The 16,997-nt window shown below is 40.4% G+C and overlaps 1 protein-coding gene across 1 annotated transcript in view; it reads left to right on the top strand.

Annotated features, from left to right (window-relative positions):
• ERBB4 (erb-b2 receptor tyrosine kinase 4) overlaps positions 1 to 16,997 on the top strand; it is a 1,211,692-nt gene that overhangs the window by 918,591 nt on the left and 276,104 nt on the right. The window contains exons 13-15 of the mRNA XM_040358486.1: positions 1,298 to 1,430; positions 8,432 to 8,525; positions 10,386 to 10,540. Of these exons, the coding sequence (XP_040214420.1) occupies positions 1,298 to 1,430; positions 8,432 to 8,525; positions 10,386 to 10,540 (382 nt within the window). The remainder of the gene's footprint in view (positions 1 to 1,297; positions 1,431 to 8,431; positions 8,526 to 10,385; positions 10,541 to 16,997) is intronic.

Here is a 16,997-nt window from a genome sequence, read left to right as displayed (position 1 = left end):
ATAGACCATTTCAAATATACTTAGGGCCAGATTCACGAAAATTTGCGGCCGTGTAACGTAACCCGTTTACGTTACACCGCCGCAAGTTTTCAGTGTAAGTGCCTGATCCTCAAAGCACTTACCTGGAAACTTGCGGCGGTGTAACGTAAAGTCGTCCGGCGCAAGCCCGCCCAATTCAAATGGGGAGTATACCATTTAAATTAGGCGCGCTCCCGCGCCGGACGTTCTGCGCATGCTCCGTTCGCAATTTTTTGTGTTTGTGAATCGCGACGTGCGTAACGTACTTACGCCGGGAAAAAAAAAATTCAAAAGCGACGCGGGAACGACGTGCATACTTTAACATGGTGGAGTAATTTTACACCATGTTAAAGCACACCTAACTTTGCGACGGGAAAAAAAGACGTGCGCCGACGTAACGACGGGAAAAACCTTTGTGGATTGCCGTAACTGCTAATTTGGATACCTGACGCTGGAATACGACGCAAAATCCCCCCATCGGCGGCCGAAGTATTGCATCCTAAGATCCGACGGTGTAAGTCAATTACACCTATCAGATCTAAGGGCTATCTATGCGGAACTGATTCTTTGAATCAGCCGCATAGATACGACAGGAGATACGACGGTGTATCAGGAGATACGCCGTCGTATCTCCTCTGTGAATCTGGCCCTTACTCTTTAACTTCCAGCCTATGTTTTCTTTAACAACAAAATGTATTTTTCTACATAGTGTATTTAAATCTAGCCTTTCATCTGTATTATACTGCTAACTTCATAGTATCCTACGGGAAAACACAGCAGTGTATAGCCCTACTTTTTAACTTCCAACCTATATTTTTTTTAACAGCAAAAAATCGTAATATATATTATGTATTTAATGCTGACCCTTTATCTATATTATATATGCTTGTACTTTAAGTGAACAGTACATTATCTTCATTAGTTAAGCCTGCATGCCATATCTATTTTTTAAGTATGTGGTTTAAAAGCGCGTGGGACTTAATGGCCAAGACACTGCTTACTTCATGGCATCCTGGGAGTAAACAAAGCATGTAGGGTGGCATGTAGAATCTTCCAGTTCATTAGGCTAATTAATCTCTAGAGTCTAATTGGTGTATTTTCTCATACACTTCTAGGTTTAATTTACAGTGTAATGGTTGTTGTTGTTACAGTCTCAAGACTCAAGATGCATCCTAATAACCCTTATCACATACAAATCTATGGTTTTATAAACAGTAATCTATCCATGGTTTTCTAACCAATAATCTTGCAATGGATGATTCTCTTGTTTTTCGTTTAGCTGCTGAAGGAATGATGTGTCATCCTCTTTGTTCTGCTGTTGGTTGTTGGGGACCTGGGTCAGATCAGTGCCTGTCCTGCAAATACTTCAGTCGAAGCAAATCATGTGTTAGATCCTGCAACCTTCGCTCAGGGTAAGTAATTCTGAAACCAAATAAAGCTATGAGCATAGATTAATATGACTATGTAATAAAATACCTGCATACAGTACTTCAAATCATGATTAACACAATAGGAGGATTTACTAAAACTGGAGCATGCAAAATCTGGTGCAGCTCTGCACAGAAACCAATCAGCTTCCAGGTATTTTTGTTAAAGCTTAATTGAACAAGCTGAAATTAGAAGCTAATTGGCTACCTTGCCCAGTTGCACCAAATTCTGAATGCTCCAGTCTTAGTAAATCCCCTCCCCAATGTATTGACCCTGTTAAACCATATACCTGAGAGTTACTTTAGGGGAGTGATGGTGAACCTTGGCACCTCAGATGTTTTGGAACTACATTTTCAATGGTGCTCAACTACACCGCAGAGTGAATGAGCATCATGGGAAATGTAGTTCCGAAACATCTGAGGTGCCAAGATTCGCCATCACTGCTTTAGGCCTTATGTTCACATCTTTAGTGTCTGGGTTTGCAGATTACCAAGGAACTGATGAACTTAGGGCTTCTTCACGCTAGCTTTGGTCTCTAAAGAGTGATCTGCATTCAGGTGGCTCTTCAGAGAGCTTTTTACAGCAATGAGAAGGCATTGTATCACCTCCTCACCACCTGCGTTAGCTTCTTGAACCCTGAACTAGTGCGCTGCAACCACATGCATTGCATGCGAATGCTGGGCACTTGCAGAGAGGCCCCATTTGCTTGAATGGGTCATGTTCAGTGGGCACTAAGCCCACCAAAAGCAACAGGTAGTACATGTCCTGCCCAGCCTGTGCCTCCATAGCTAAAGAGTATAAAGGTTGGGAGGACTCAACTATTGGGTTTTACCATCCCACAACTGCTATTGTGAATGAGCAATTTAAGTGACAAAATAAGACAAATTCATTGTTTGGGTTTACAAACAACCCTATTAAGATAGCAAATTGACCCTCAAATATCATGGGTTTAGACCATGGTTGTTCAGCCACTGCACGTGGCCCACGGCACCTTGCTGCTATAAAAGTTAAGGCATTGGTTATTTATACTCAAGTACAATTAACACTGCCTTATTAAATTTGTGTAACTTTTGTACCAGCACCCAAAAGTGAGGTCACGCAAGGAGTTAAGATTTTAAATGTCAGCTTTTAACCCCTTTGGTAGTAGAAATCTTCTCTTGGCAGCTAATTCTGCGGATATGCTTTTATTATTCATTATTAATTCTCCTCCCCAGCCTGTAGCACTGTGAACTTTAACCTCCCTGGCGGTCTTCCCGAGACTGACACGGGGTTAGATTTTCTTGCTACTATCGGTAACCCCGTGTCAGTCACGGGCTTGCCTCGCTAGATCCACAGGCACTTTTTACTTACCTTGTCCCTGGATCCAGCGATGCCACCGCGCTGTGTGAGCGAGCGGGACCTCGCTCGATTCACATAGTGCCTCCGTGTGACGCCGATCTCCGTTCCCTGCGACGTTACGACGCACGGGGACGGAGAACGGCGCCAAATTCAAAAACGTAAACAAACACTATACACACAGTATACTGTAATCTTATAGATTACAGTACTGTATGTAAAAAAAAACACACCCCCCCTGTCCCTAGTGGTCTGCCCAGTGTCCTGCATGTCATTTTATATAATAAAAACCTTTTTTTCTCCCTGCAAACTGTAGATTGTCCATAGCAACCAAAAGTGTCCCTTTATGTCAAAAATAGTTTTAGATCAGCTAAAAAACAGCGATAATAAATTATAATCACTTGCAGAATTGTGCGATAGCGATTTGTGGGGAAATTCGTCATAAAAAAATAAAAGTAATGACAGCGACAATTCTGCAACTGAGCAAATTTCAGTGATTTTGATTTGATTACATTATTGAATAATTTTTATTATAATTATATTATTATTTGTTATAATTATTTATAATTATTTATTATATTATAATTTATAATTTTGTTTTTAAAAAAATGTAATACACGGGATGCCTATTAGAATCTTGTTTGGTCAGATTTAAGTGAGTTATTTCTAAAAATTACAGACCTACAATATAAAACACCAAATTTCCTTGCAAAATAATTGTACCGCTTTTAGCATGTTTTTTCTGAAAGAATCATACCGCCAGGGAGGTTAAGAAAACACCATCAATTTCTGTTTGTTCCTCCCACTCTATAGTAATAAACTGTCTTACAGAGTAATGAAATCTCCTTTCCTGAGAGATCATCTATTTTAATTACAGCAAATCATCGGCATTTCCTCCATTCTCCTCCCTTCTTTCTTCACCATCATCCTTGTTGCCTTATCTCTTTCCCCATGTTGTCCCGACTGAATCTGCTCAGTGCCGCCAGTTTAGGTTTTCTATTCTCATCTCCTCTGTACTCCTCTCATTGTGATGCAGATGTGATTCATGTACAATTTTCGCCTGGCGGTACACTGATATCATCTTTATTTGATGCAGTGCTTAAAAAATACAAGTACTGGTCTGCTGTGGATGATTCAGGTGTTTGCAGAGTTTACATTTTGGTTGTAGTGCATTGGGAAATATTTGTGATATTTTGTTTTCTGTTACTGTGGTAAAAGAAAAAGAATTGCATGGGGAAATGCGTCTATATTACATAAGAGATGTTTATTAGCCATTTCCCCAGATAGCAAGAATAATTTGCCACAAATTTGTGGCAGTGTTGAATTGTAAGTCTGTTAACGTGCTGCACATTTTCACTGGCAAGTTATACTCTTGCAGAGCACTTGAAGCACAAGTTCTAGTTGACACTTTTCCAATTTGTAGCAAACTTGTGTGGAAAGTCTCTAGCAAGAGCCAAGTTGCAGTGGTGAGTCTACAGCAAGAGCTCTGCAAGTCACAGTGACCCCAGTGGTGGGATGACTATTGCACAACTTAACCTGCCTGGCGGTCTTCCCGTGTCTGACACGGGGTTAGATTTTCCTGCTGCGAGCGGTAACCCCGTGTCAGCCACGGGCTTGCCTCGCTAGATCCACAGGCACAAGTTACTTACCTTGTCCCTGGATCCAGCGATGCCACCGCGCTGTGTGAGCGAGCGGGACCTCGCTCGATTCACACAGTGCCTCCGTGTGACGCCGATCTCCGTTCCCTGCGACGTTACGACGCACGGGGACGGAGAACGGCGCCAAATTCAAAAAACTAAACAAACACCTTACATACAGTATACTGTAATCTTATAGATTACAGTACTGTATGTAAAAAAAACACACCCCCCCTGTCCCTAGTGGTCTGTCCTGTGTCATGCATGTCATTTTATATAATAAAAACGTTTCTTTCTCCCTGCAAACTGTAGATTGTCCATAGCAACCAAAAGTGTCCCTTTATGTCAAAAATAGTTTTAGATCAGCTAAAAAACAGCGATAATAAATTATAATCACTTGCAGAATTGTGCGATAGCGATTTGTGGGGAAATTCGTCATAAAAAAAAAAATAATGACAGCAACAATTCTGCAACTGAGCAAATTTCAGTGATTTTGATTTGATTACATTATTGAATAATTTTTATTATAATTATATTATTATTTGTTATAATTATTTATAATTATTTATTATATTATAATTTATAATTTTGTTTTTAAAAAAATGTCATACCCGGGATGCCTATTAGAAGCTTGTTTGGTCAGATTTAAGTGAGTTATTTCTAAAAATTACAGACCTACAATATAAAACGCCAAATTTCCTTGCAAATAATGGTACCGCTTTTAGCATGTTTTTTCTGACAGAATCATACCGCCAGGGAGGTTAACTGAACCAGAACTTGCAGCAGACTTGCAGAATGTTTGAAAATAAAGTTGATCTGGAGTCATGCAATGCGGACTTGCCACAATTGTGCAACAACCTTGTGAAGCCTTGCAAGTCTAGCAATAGCTTAGCAAGTCATTTTCAAATGTGCCGTTCAATTGCTTGCTAACTGGGTTGTAGACCCTCTTCTTGGTGGTAACAGTCAACTTTCAAAAAGCACACTTTGACCAGATCATCCAGTTCTGAGTTAATTTAATGTTCACATATACACTGACCGTAAACAAATGGCAATGGGAGCTGCTAGATATTGGCAGATACCAAGTAATTTTTTTCCAGGGTGCAGGTTCATTCATCCCCAAGTGTCAGATTGGGTTATAAAGGGAGTACCAATAAGCTAAGTTGTAAAAATGAATCATTACCATATTTTATTTTTTGCACTTCTGCGGCTCACCCAGGGTTGTTGCTAGGATTGCAAAAGAACCTGTGGCACTCTTGGTAACTTGGAGTAAAGAAATATGGCGGCTTGCATTGTGCACCACCCAGAATGGTGGAGAGGTCAAATTAGTGAGAGGAACCTAAAGGGGCATGGTTAAATACATCCTGAGTCTACACAGTGTATAAAAAGCACATGCATATCAGTTAATGTACAGTACCTACAAAATATGCTTTAAATACTACACCAAAAGAGAGAGACTAACAGACATGCAAACCTCAGTGATTACTTAGCTACCAACGACTATTAAGACAATAAACACTTTCTTCCAGAGTGGTCAGTAGTCTGGAGTATGAAATGTACAACATAGGGTATATAGTGCAGGGTTCAGGAGTGTGTAAGGTACATAGTGCAGGGTTCAGTAGTATGTAATGAACAGAGTGCAGGGGTCAAGAGTGCATAATCCATCGAACGCAGGGGTCAAAGGTGTGTAAGGCACAGATCACAAGGGTCAGGAGTGCATGACACAAAATACAGGGGTCAGGATTGAACAATTCACAGAATACATTGCATTCTGTGAATGCACAAGGGGAGAGGGCATATGGATAAACAACAATATTGCTTCTGTTGATGAGAGCTGCAGCTTTTATAGCCACAGCAAGCAGGTAGTATAATGCTAGCTGTATAATCCTGCATCATTTAAATTATGAATTTTATACTACAGAGCAGCAACCTTGTTTTATGCTCCAAAATTGATAAAAACTTCTCAACACAGCCTCTCCAAATCCCCCTCCCCCAGTAGAGTACTCAGTATAGACCACCCAACAAACACAGACTCATCTCCTCAGTACAGATCACCTTCCTAAAGCCCATTTACCATACCTCAAATTCAGTGATGATGCACCGAGAGGGGAAAGCCTTCCCTTGGCTGTGTCATGTGACACTAAGGAAGAGCTTAGGGGAGGCTTTCTTGACTCTACATGTTGTTGTCTGAATAGGTCAGCGGTTGTAGTACAACTGGCACTGCAGCTCCGAAACGTAACGAAAGAAAACAAAAGTCAGGGGATCACAGCATCGGGACCCTCGGGCAAAGTGCAAGAGATGCAGGGTGCCTTTGTGCTCACCTTTCCTCTCAATTGTGACCACTTTTTGCTGCTTTTACAGTATCTTTTCTGTGACCCCAGATCATTTTAACCACACGCTTGTACTGAATAAATGTATTCTACGTATAGATAAAATAAAACTCTGTTTGCATATGTGTGTTTTATATAAAGCGGAACTTTACCCATAACAACCTGATAACACATAATGTTCTTTAACAAGGAACATACATATCACATTAATAATTATGCTACCAAAATAGTGTCTGCTGTATATTGCCTTCAGAATTGCTCCTGTTTGTTCTTGCTGGAGGCTGCCATTTTGCTGCAGCCCAGAGCCCCTGGACAGCAGTAAATCATAAAATGGAACTAAACCCATCAGTTTAACAGTTTAAAAGAACAGTTACATTGCTGGAATGCCTGGAATTGCTAACTGTCACATTTGCTTGTGTCCTCAAACAAACTGTCAAACCATCAAATGTTTGATGCCATAACTGATCAAATGTGCAACACCCATGACAGCTGCAGATCAAACAGAAGTAGCTTCATTGGCTGTAAAGGATAGGAAGGTTTAACTCAGCTTTAAGGCTTTCATCAGATTTGCCTCTACAAATTTGGCAGTGCCTAAAATGCCTAACAATGCAAAGCAAGTGAGTATGTGCAGAGCAGGATGATAGAGTGTATTACTGGATTTTAAACAGTATGGACACTTATGTCTAATGTTTTTCATAGCTATACAGTACCTGCAAAAGGGGCCAGCCTGAAGTGATCTAGCAGGACTTCATTTTATGACTAAATTTCCACTTTAAAAATATTTCCACTTAACAAATAAAAAATAAAAAAAGTTTTTAAATAATGTTTTCTAAATTTAATTGAAACTTAAACTTATTATCCTGCACTTTTTACACACTTTACTTTTTCACCCACTATACACCTTATAAAAATTAAGGTTATGTGGTGTAAATTATTACAAGGCTATAGCTCATCTTTTACCTCCCCATGAGGATGGAACATTTTTAAAGTGGGTCTAATGGCAGAATTTTTTTATTTTTTTTTGTACCTTGATACATTTTTTGCATTTAATTAAAAACGTATGGAATACAGTGCCCCCTCCCCCCACAGCCAATGAGCATATAGTGGGGGCCGGGAAGAATAGACACACAAAGGGGTTTCTTTACTAAAGGAAAATCCACTTTGCAATACAAGTGCACTTGGAAGTGCAGTCGCTGTAGATCCGAGGGGGAAATGCAAGAAAAATAAAAAAATGCTTTTTTGCTTGTACATGATTGGATATTAAAATCAGCAGAGCTTCCCTGATTTCAGATCTTCCCCTCAGATTTACAGCGACTGCACTTCCAAGTGCACTTATAAGTGCACTTGCAGTGCACTTGTAGTGCAGAGTGGATTTGCCTTAAGTAAATAAACCCAAAATTGAGTTATGCTATGGGGGCATTCGTAAGAAGGGAGGAGCCAGGAGTGATGGCAGGGGACCCGAGAGCTGTTTTGCACAGAGCAGGTAAGTATAACATGTTTGTTATTTAAGAAATAATTATGTTACCGGTCAATTAACAATGTATGTAGATGAGTCCTGTAAAAAAATAGATTTCTGTATAGAAAGTAAAGGACATATCACTGTCAATGTATTTAAAAAGAGCAATGGTTTAAGTATATCCAATGGAATAATAGAAATCCAATAGTTATTCCTTATCTTGTCTGCAGGAATCTTCGGGAGTTTGCCAATGGTACTGTCTGTCTCAACTGTGACAGCCAATGTGAGAAGATGGAAGGAGGTGTATCTACCTGTTATGGACCGGTAAGGGAGTTTCAAAGGAATCTACTCATAAGAAAGCACTAAAACAGGAGTAGGCAAACTTTAGGCCTCCAGCTTTTGTGGAACTACAAGTTCCATCATGCCTCTACCTGTCATGATTATGGCTGTCAAAGTCTTGCAATACTTCATAGGACTTGCGGTTCTGCAACAGCTGGAGGGCCAACGTTTGCCCACCCCTGCACTAATTCTACTTCAGGATGGATTATTGGTTCCAGATGCCTAGCATTGCTGCCTTGAATACTTCAGTTTTGGACTGATTCAGTACTTCATGAATATAGCCTTTATATATTTGCCCCCTATGTTCTGCAATGTGTTATACTCAAAATACAGGACTTCTTTCTTTGAATTTTGCAATAAAGGATGGAATAAGTCTAGAAAACAAATATCTAATGCAATATGCAGGGCAATTAATGCAGAGCATAAGATGAACACAATACATAAGCAGATGATAACTTTAGTGAAAACTTCCTGTCAGGTGGATCAGTAGACCTGGAGATACAAGTTATATAAGTTATACATGCATTGTTTTGACCAAAGTATAAGTTTCTTCTATTAAACCTACCTATTGGTTGAACAGACCACCTATCGTCTGGATAGCAGACAGGGGCTGGACAAAGCTTTTGGCACATTTGAGACTTATGCCGCGTACACACGATCATTTTTCAGCATGAAAAAAAAGACGTTTTTCATCATGAAAAAAAACAACGTTTTTCCAACTTTATCATTAAAAACGACGTTGCCCACACACCATTGTTTTTTCAAAATGATTAACAAAGCGTGGTGACGTACAACACGTACGACGGCACTCTAAAGGGGAAGTTCTATTCACCTTTGGGCTGCTTTTACCTGATTCCGTGTTAGTAAAAGACGATTTGCGCTTTTTTGTCTGTTACAGCGTGATGAATGTGCTTACTCCATTATGAATGGTAGTTTTACCTGAACGAGAGCTCCCGTCTTATAACTTGCTTCTGGGCTTCATTTTAAAAAACGACGTGAAAAAATTCAGCATGTTCGATTTTTTTTTTTATCGTTTTTCAGAAGCCGAAAAACAATGTGAAGCCCACACACGATCATTTTAAATGACATTTTTAAAAACGTCGTTTTTTTTTCATGCCGAAAAATGATCGTGTGTACGCGGTATAACATACAGTTTCTGCTGTGAATATTTCTAAATAGGCTAAGTATTCTCACATGCAGTTTTCACATAAAGCAATGTCTGCCTATGCATAATTTTATGATATGCTACTGTTGGAATTGTTCAGGTTAATGTACATTTCAGTAATATTTGAATATTGTTGATTAAACTATTAACATTGTATGTTGCAATCAATTACTCAAAAAATTCCCAGTTCCAGCTCTCTGTAATAGAAGATCATAGATACTCAACTCTCGAAAGGCTATCATTGTCTGCCTTTGCAGTGCTGCAGCTTTTGTTGAACTCTTTAGCATTCAAAACTTCCAGAAGTGTTGGGTGCCTGTACCCCCTGCTGTGTTCCTTGATTCCTTTCTTCAACCCACATGTTACTACTGTACAGGACACAGCAGTTATGTAGAGTCGGAGAATAGAACCACAACACACAGCAGGGGACATAGCATCTGAAACTCCCAGAAGTATTAAATGCAGAAGAGTCTTACAGCAAATGCAGCACTGGAATGGAGGGTAGGTAGGATATATGTGCTGCTAGAGATATAATTGTAATATCTAATCCTTTACTGGGAACTGGAATTGTAAATTTAAAAACAATCTCACATGGTGGCTTTAAAGTATCCTGAACATGACAATAGCATATGTTACTTTAACTTTTTCTTTTATGAGCCCTAACAGTTGTGTCACAATTTCAGGGGCCTGAGCACTGTGCAAAATGCTCAAATTTTAAAGATGGTCCCAACTGTGTGGAAAAATGTCCAGAAGGTCTTCAAGGAGCTCACAGCTTCATCTTTAAATATGCAGATGAGGACAGAGAATGCCGTCCATGCCACCCAAACTGTACCGATGGGTAAGAGTTTACATTTTCCTGAACCAATACTAGATATATGAAAAAGAGGAATCCCCCAGGGTGGTTCTTTAACGGTAACAACTCATAACGTCAAGGAGCCAGCCTACGTGCGCCAGGCGTGAAAAAAAGAAAGGAGCCCCCCCCCCCCCCAAAAAACACTGGGTAAAGGGTCACCACCGGATAATGAGCCGGTCCATCATGGTTCACCGGGAATTATACAATGCGAAAAATTTCCCATAAAAATACTTATACTAGATATACAGTTTAACCAGCATTTAAGCCTAACTCTAGCTAAACTTTTTCTCACAGGAAACACAGGATGCCCAACATAGGTTCTAACCTATTCCCCAATCAATGTCAAGCTGGGAAAAAAGTTTTGGCTGTAGCTGAGCTTTAGTACTTTCACTTTTTAGATTTCTTGTAGAACTGTAAAAGTATTCTAAAGGTCCCCATGCAACTCTCTTGAGTACGAAGATGACGGTCAAGGGACCTAAAAACTTTGCATGCCTTAATTCTGTTTTATACATAAATAATGGAACAGAATAAGCCAGTTTAAAGGACTGCACTTTCCTGTACTGAAACTGCAAGAAAAGGGAATCTGATGTAAACAAACCTTGAGAGTGTTACTATTCAGTTGCTCCATCAGTATATGATATGTTAACTTTAATATATGCTAAATGTGTATTTACATTTTCTCCTGTATTGTATTGTATAACTATCATGCATGTGTACACATTTACATATTGCCTTATTCTCCATAAAAACTGTTAACCATGGGATAAATGCAGTCGAGGGCACGTTTTTAAGCCTGCTTCTAATATTGCATGGATAATCCTATTCCTCCAGCAGGAGCTGAATGATAAAACTGTGTTAACCTCAGACAACAGTGTCTTACAAGAGTATTTCGTGTCCCTCTGCTCTCATTTACTGCCCCAGGACTATCTCTAGGAATGTAAGATCAGGTCCCGCAGGGGTTGAGCAATTTAAATAGGAATGTGCACCCACAGCAAAACTCCGGTGTAATGTTCAGCAATTACAGGAGAACTAATAAAACATTGCTTAGCCGGTTTCTCACCTCGTTGCTACATTTGGAGATAGAGGTCTCCCAAGCCCATCCGTGCCTTGCTTTGCATCATCTCAGCATTTTACTGGATGCAGCCATGTAATGTGTAGGGAAATCTAGAGATATTTTTACACGGTCCCTCTGGTGCTGACAGAAGTGTTTGGAAAATAATCCAGGTGTCGGAGCTACCACTCTGTTTATTTGCAGCCATGATGTATGTGTCATACATTTCAGAGCACAGCTAAGCGGAGTTAAATCCTTCATTAATAGGAAAGGGAGGTAGCTAGACAAGAGATAGAAAGCAATTAAATGAAATTGTTCTGTGCTTATGCTTCCTCCAAAGTTTCCAGACGCTAGTCTTCGAGTTATTCTCATAATGCAGTGTTTATGCAACATTCTTTGATGCCTTATAGTCTTCAGGGGATTATATGATAGCGTCAAAATACTTATATATAATATTTCACTGTTTATCCTACATGTACAAGGCAGAAGCAGCCATTTGAGTGAATGTTCATTCTACTGAAATTTGACTTTAGCTTTTGAGTTACCAACAGCAACCAATAAGACTTTTTCTATTCTAGTTCACGTTATGCTGGATATACAGTCATCAGTTTTTCCAGTTGACCATTTAATTTTAAAAAATATCTGTTTTTTATTACAGTGTAGAAAGGTTAAAACTTTTTATTGTTTTCTATGACTTCCTGTCCCTGTTATGTTGGCACCCCCAATTTCTTGTATGACACGCTTCATGCACAGGAAGTGAGGGAAAATCTCCCAAGTACAGTCAAAGCCAGAAATAAAAGCAGAAAAGAATATTAAACTGGAAGGAAAGTCAAAACCTAACTAAGATTAAATGGGAACTTCACCCTAAAGGGGAAGTTCCTCCTCATGCCTACCCCCCCCCCCCCCACTACATTTTGCACAATACATTTTTTTTGGGGGGGTACCTAGTTTTGATAGGTTCAAGCTCCAACTTCTGCTTAAACCGCCTAGGCCCCCCTCTCTTTGCCCCCAGACTTTTGGGGCACGTCACAGGTCCCAGAAGCCTGTGGGACCATTCACAAAGTGCAGCTAGGCACAGTTGGTTTCCCGCAGCAAACAAGGCGGCACTGGGGACTTGAAGGTCAGGGAAGAACTGACCTGAGTGAGGACAGCGCTGGATCCCTGAACAGGTAAGTGTCCTTTTATCAAAAGTCAGCAGCTACAGTATTTGTATTATTATTTTTTTTTAATGGTAAAGATCCTCTTTAAATCTATTCCCACCACAATTCAAAGCCTATTCCCTCTACCTTGTAAAAGGGAAGATGCCTGTATTTACTTATTCTGAAGTTGCTTTGATCTGGTCATGTCATCACTCCAGCACCAGCTTTAGTGTAGAGGAGATATTGCTGATAACGATTGCAAAGCCTGGACGATGACATCACCCATAGGCTTACCATGAAGCATCTGTTGTCAGCTGTCCCTCCTCTACACTGAAGCCAGGACTGGTACTTGATCATGTAACTGGGCCAGAACAACTACAGAATATGTAGGGTAGATAGAATTGGCTTAGAATGTGGGTGGGAGTAGATTTAAGCTTAGTTAGGTTTTGACTTGCCTTCCACTTTAAGGGCCAAATTCACCAAAGAGATGCGACGGCGTATCTCCTGATACGCCGTCGTATCTCTGTTTCTATCTATGCGACTGATTCATAGAATCAGTTACGCATAGATATCCATAAGATCCGACAGGTGTAATTGTTTTACACTGTCGGATCTTAGGATGCAGTACCGCGGCCGCCGCTGGGGGGAGTTTGCATCGTAAACCAGCGTGGGGTATGCAAATTAGCAGTTACAGCGGATCCACAACGGATTTTCGCGTTCACTACGTCGTCCGTAGTCAAGTTTCCCGTCGCAAAGTTAGTCGTCGTTTGACCTGCCCCAACTTTACTCAGCAATCGTATTGCTGTTTAAAGTATGGCCATCGTTCCCGCGTCGAAATTTAAAAATGAACGCCGTTTGCGTAACACGTCCGGGAATACGGAAGTACGCTACGCGCGTCGACGTTCAAAAAAATGCACGACGGGAATTGCGAAACTGAGCATGCGCAGTAGGTCCGGCGCAGGAGCGCGCCTAATTTAAATTGCACACGCCCATTTGAATTGGCCCGCCTTGCGCCGGAGGCCGCCGGCATAGTTTTCATCGCAAGTGCTTGGTGAATCAGGCACTTGCGATGAAAACTTGCGGCGGTGTAACGTGTCTACGATACGTTACGCCGCCACAGTTCTACGTGAATCTGGCCCTAAGTGTTCTCTAATTTATCCAAACTAAAAAAAAAGCAGGACATAAGCTTTAATCAACTGGATGTCGAAAATGTTTCATCAATTTAAAAGCCAGTGGGAGACTTGCCTGTGTTGATCCAATCTCTTTGAATTAAAAATGTTGATCAGAAACTGTTTGTCACTGTGAAGGCAATAATTTTGTGCTTGGATCAATTAGTCTTTTCAACAGGAATGATGCAAATAAAGTTTCCTTTGAGTTGAAATTGATCGATATCGATCGTGTACTAATCAGTACCAACGCAGTTTTTCCAGTAGGATTCCGTGCAACTTAAAAAAATGATTTACTTTCATTGATAATAGGTATAGTGCACAGTGCAGGCACTGAAGGAGTTTCAACCCCAGTAGCGGGTTGTGGAAGCCATCGTTAACCATTTCTTTGCCTCTGCCATAACTGTCGGCATGAATTCAAAAAGGACCAAAGTTAAGGAATCAGCTTTTTTATGAGAAAATACGCAAAAACTTAGACAAAGGAGTGGCTGTGGATATAGTATATGTTTGATACAGTTCTCCACATATTGCTAATATGTAAATGGATAGAAAACTGGATGGATAGAAAACTGGCTAACATATTGTATTCAGAAAGTAGTGATTAATAATTCATACTCTGAATGGTCTAAGGTTATTAGTGGTGTACCCCAAAGTTCAGCATTGGGACCCTTTTTAACCTATTTAGAAATTGTATAGAGTTTGGTTAAAAATACAATTTCAGTGTTTGCTGTTAACCACTTCAGCCTCTTCTTGACCAGAGCACTTTTTGCGATTTGGCATTGTGTTGTTTTAGCTGACAATTACGCGGTTGTGCAACGTTACACCCAAACAAAATTTACTTCTTTTTTTCCCCACAAATATAGTTTTCTTTTAAGGGTATTTAATCACCTGTTCGATTTTTATTTTTTGCGCTATAAACAAAAGAAAAGTGACATTTCTGAAAAAAAAGCTATTTTTTACTTTTTACTATAATAAATTTCCCCCCAAAAATATATAAAAAAACACATTTTTTACTCAGTTTCGGCTGATATGTATTCTTATACATATTTTTGGTACAAAAAAATCGCAATAAGCGTATATTGATTGGTTTGCGCAAAAGTTATAGCGTCTACAAAATAGGGAATAGTTTTATGGCATTTTAATTATTCATTTTTTTTTACTAGTAATGGCGGTGATCTGCAATTTTTATCATGACTGTGACATTATGGCAGACACATCGGACATTTTTGACACATTTTTGGGACCATTGTCATTTATACAGCGATCGGTGCTATACAAATGCACTGATTACTGTGTAAATCACACTGGCAGGGAAGAGGTTAACCACTAGGGGGTGATGAAGGGGTTAAGTGTGTCCTAGGGAGGTGTTTTAACTGTGGGGGGGATGGGCTACCAGTGACACGACAGTGATCACTGCTCCCGATGACAGGGAGCAGTAGATTACTGTCCTGTGACTAGGCAGAACAGGAAAATGCCTTGTTTACATAGGCATCTCCCCATTCTGCCTCTCCTGACCGCAATCGCGTGGGCTGCTGGCGAACATTGAGTTTTTGGGACCCACAAGCACACTCTCGAGGCACACAGCGGAGCACTCGCCTGCTGGGCGGCAGATTCAAAGGGAAGTACAGGTACGCCCATTTGCCTGCCTGTGCCATTCTGCCAACGTATATCGGCGTGCGGCAGTTGGGTATCGGTAAAAGAGGAACTGCAGTCTGCTCACATAATTTGTAATAAAAATATTTGCATTCTGAAGCTTCCCTCCAACCACTTTGAATATTATTTTAAATATACTGTGATTCTGTACTTGCCAAATATGCTGCAGAAATCTCCCTCCGCTAAGTCTAACAATTTTAACGAGAAAAAGAAAGAAAGGGGGCACCAGCCTAGTGCATTATCCTTCGGATGAATTTTATTAGAAAAAAATAATTAAAACTACTCAAAAGTGTAGCTGAAAGGTTCACAATATAAAGTTCCCACAGGTAGCAGCAATAAATCGAGCCCAATCGAGCTCTGAGGAAGAAGGTTGGCCTTCAAAACGCGTCAGCTGGCAGTGGCCCTCATCACATCCTCTATGACCATCTGCAGTGTGTTTTGGGCTCAATTTATTGCTGCTACCTGTGGAAACGTTATATTGTGAACCTTTCAGCTACACTTGTGAGTAGTTTTTTTTTTTTTTTTTTCTAATAAAATTCATCCGAAGGATAATGCACTAGGCTGGTGCGCCCTTTCTTTCTTTTTCTTGTTTATTGCTAGGATACCCCTATCCCTGAAGGGCAGCAAAGACAGTGACATGTACCATCAAGAAATATTGACTGTCTGGTAATCCACTCGTGCGCAGGAGTGTTTGTTTCTGTTATCAAATGCAACCATTTTAACTGTGGGCAGCTGAATATGCTGCCTGTTCACTTCCTGGATTTATACAGACACACAGAGTCACACCTCCAGCTCTGCAGCCCTGCAGTTCCCCTTGGCCCTTTTAAGACTCACCCCCCCTCCCTTCTTCACAAACTCTCAGGCCTCGTAGTTCCCCTTGGCCCTTTTAAGACTCCCCCCCCCTCTCCCTTCTTCACAAACTCTCAGGCCTCGTACACACGACCGGTTTCCTCGGCAGAATCCATCAAGAAACTTGGTGGGAGATTTTTTTTGCAGAGGAAACCAGTCGTGTGTACATTTTTCAGCGAGGAAACTGTCGAGGAACTAGACGAGCCAAAAATAGAGCATGTTTTCTTTTTCCTCAACGGGAATGGAGAAAATTGGCTCGTCAAGTTCCTCGACAAGCCTAACAAGAACTCAACGAGGAAAACAATGTGTTTCGCCCGCCGAGTTCCTCGGTCGTGTGTACGAGGCCTCACAAGAGCGAGAGAGAGAGTTGTGCATAATGTCATAAGCCTAGGCTAATGACCAGACAAAAAACAGGAAGTGGGCTGTATAAGGTATTTACTGCTAGAAAAAAAATGTTTTACTATGCAAAGTTAAAACAAACAATAAGGGCAGAATATTTAGTAGATGGAAAGATGAAAAAAATGACTGAAGGTCCGTTTTAAATTGGGCAAATATGTGGCAGATGAGGTTTAATTTTGATAAAA

Source organism: Rana temporaria, chromosome 6 (genome assembly GCF_905171775.1).
Source record: "Rana temporaria chromosome 6, aRanTem1.1, whole genome shotgun sequence".
Taxonomy (NCBI): Eukaryota; Metazoa; Chordata; class Amphibia; order Anura; family Ranidae; genus Rana; species Rana temporaria.
Note: the sequence above shows the minus strand (reverse complement) of the source record. Positions and strands in the feature narration are given on the sequence as shown.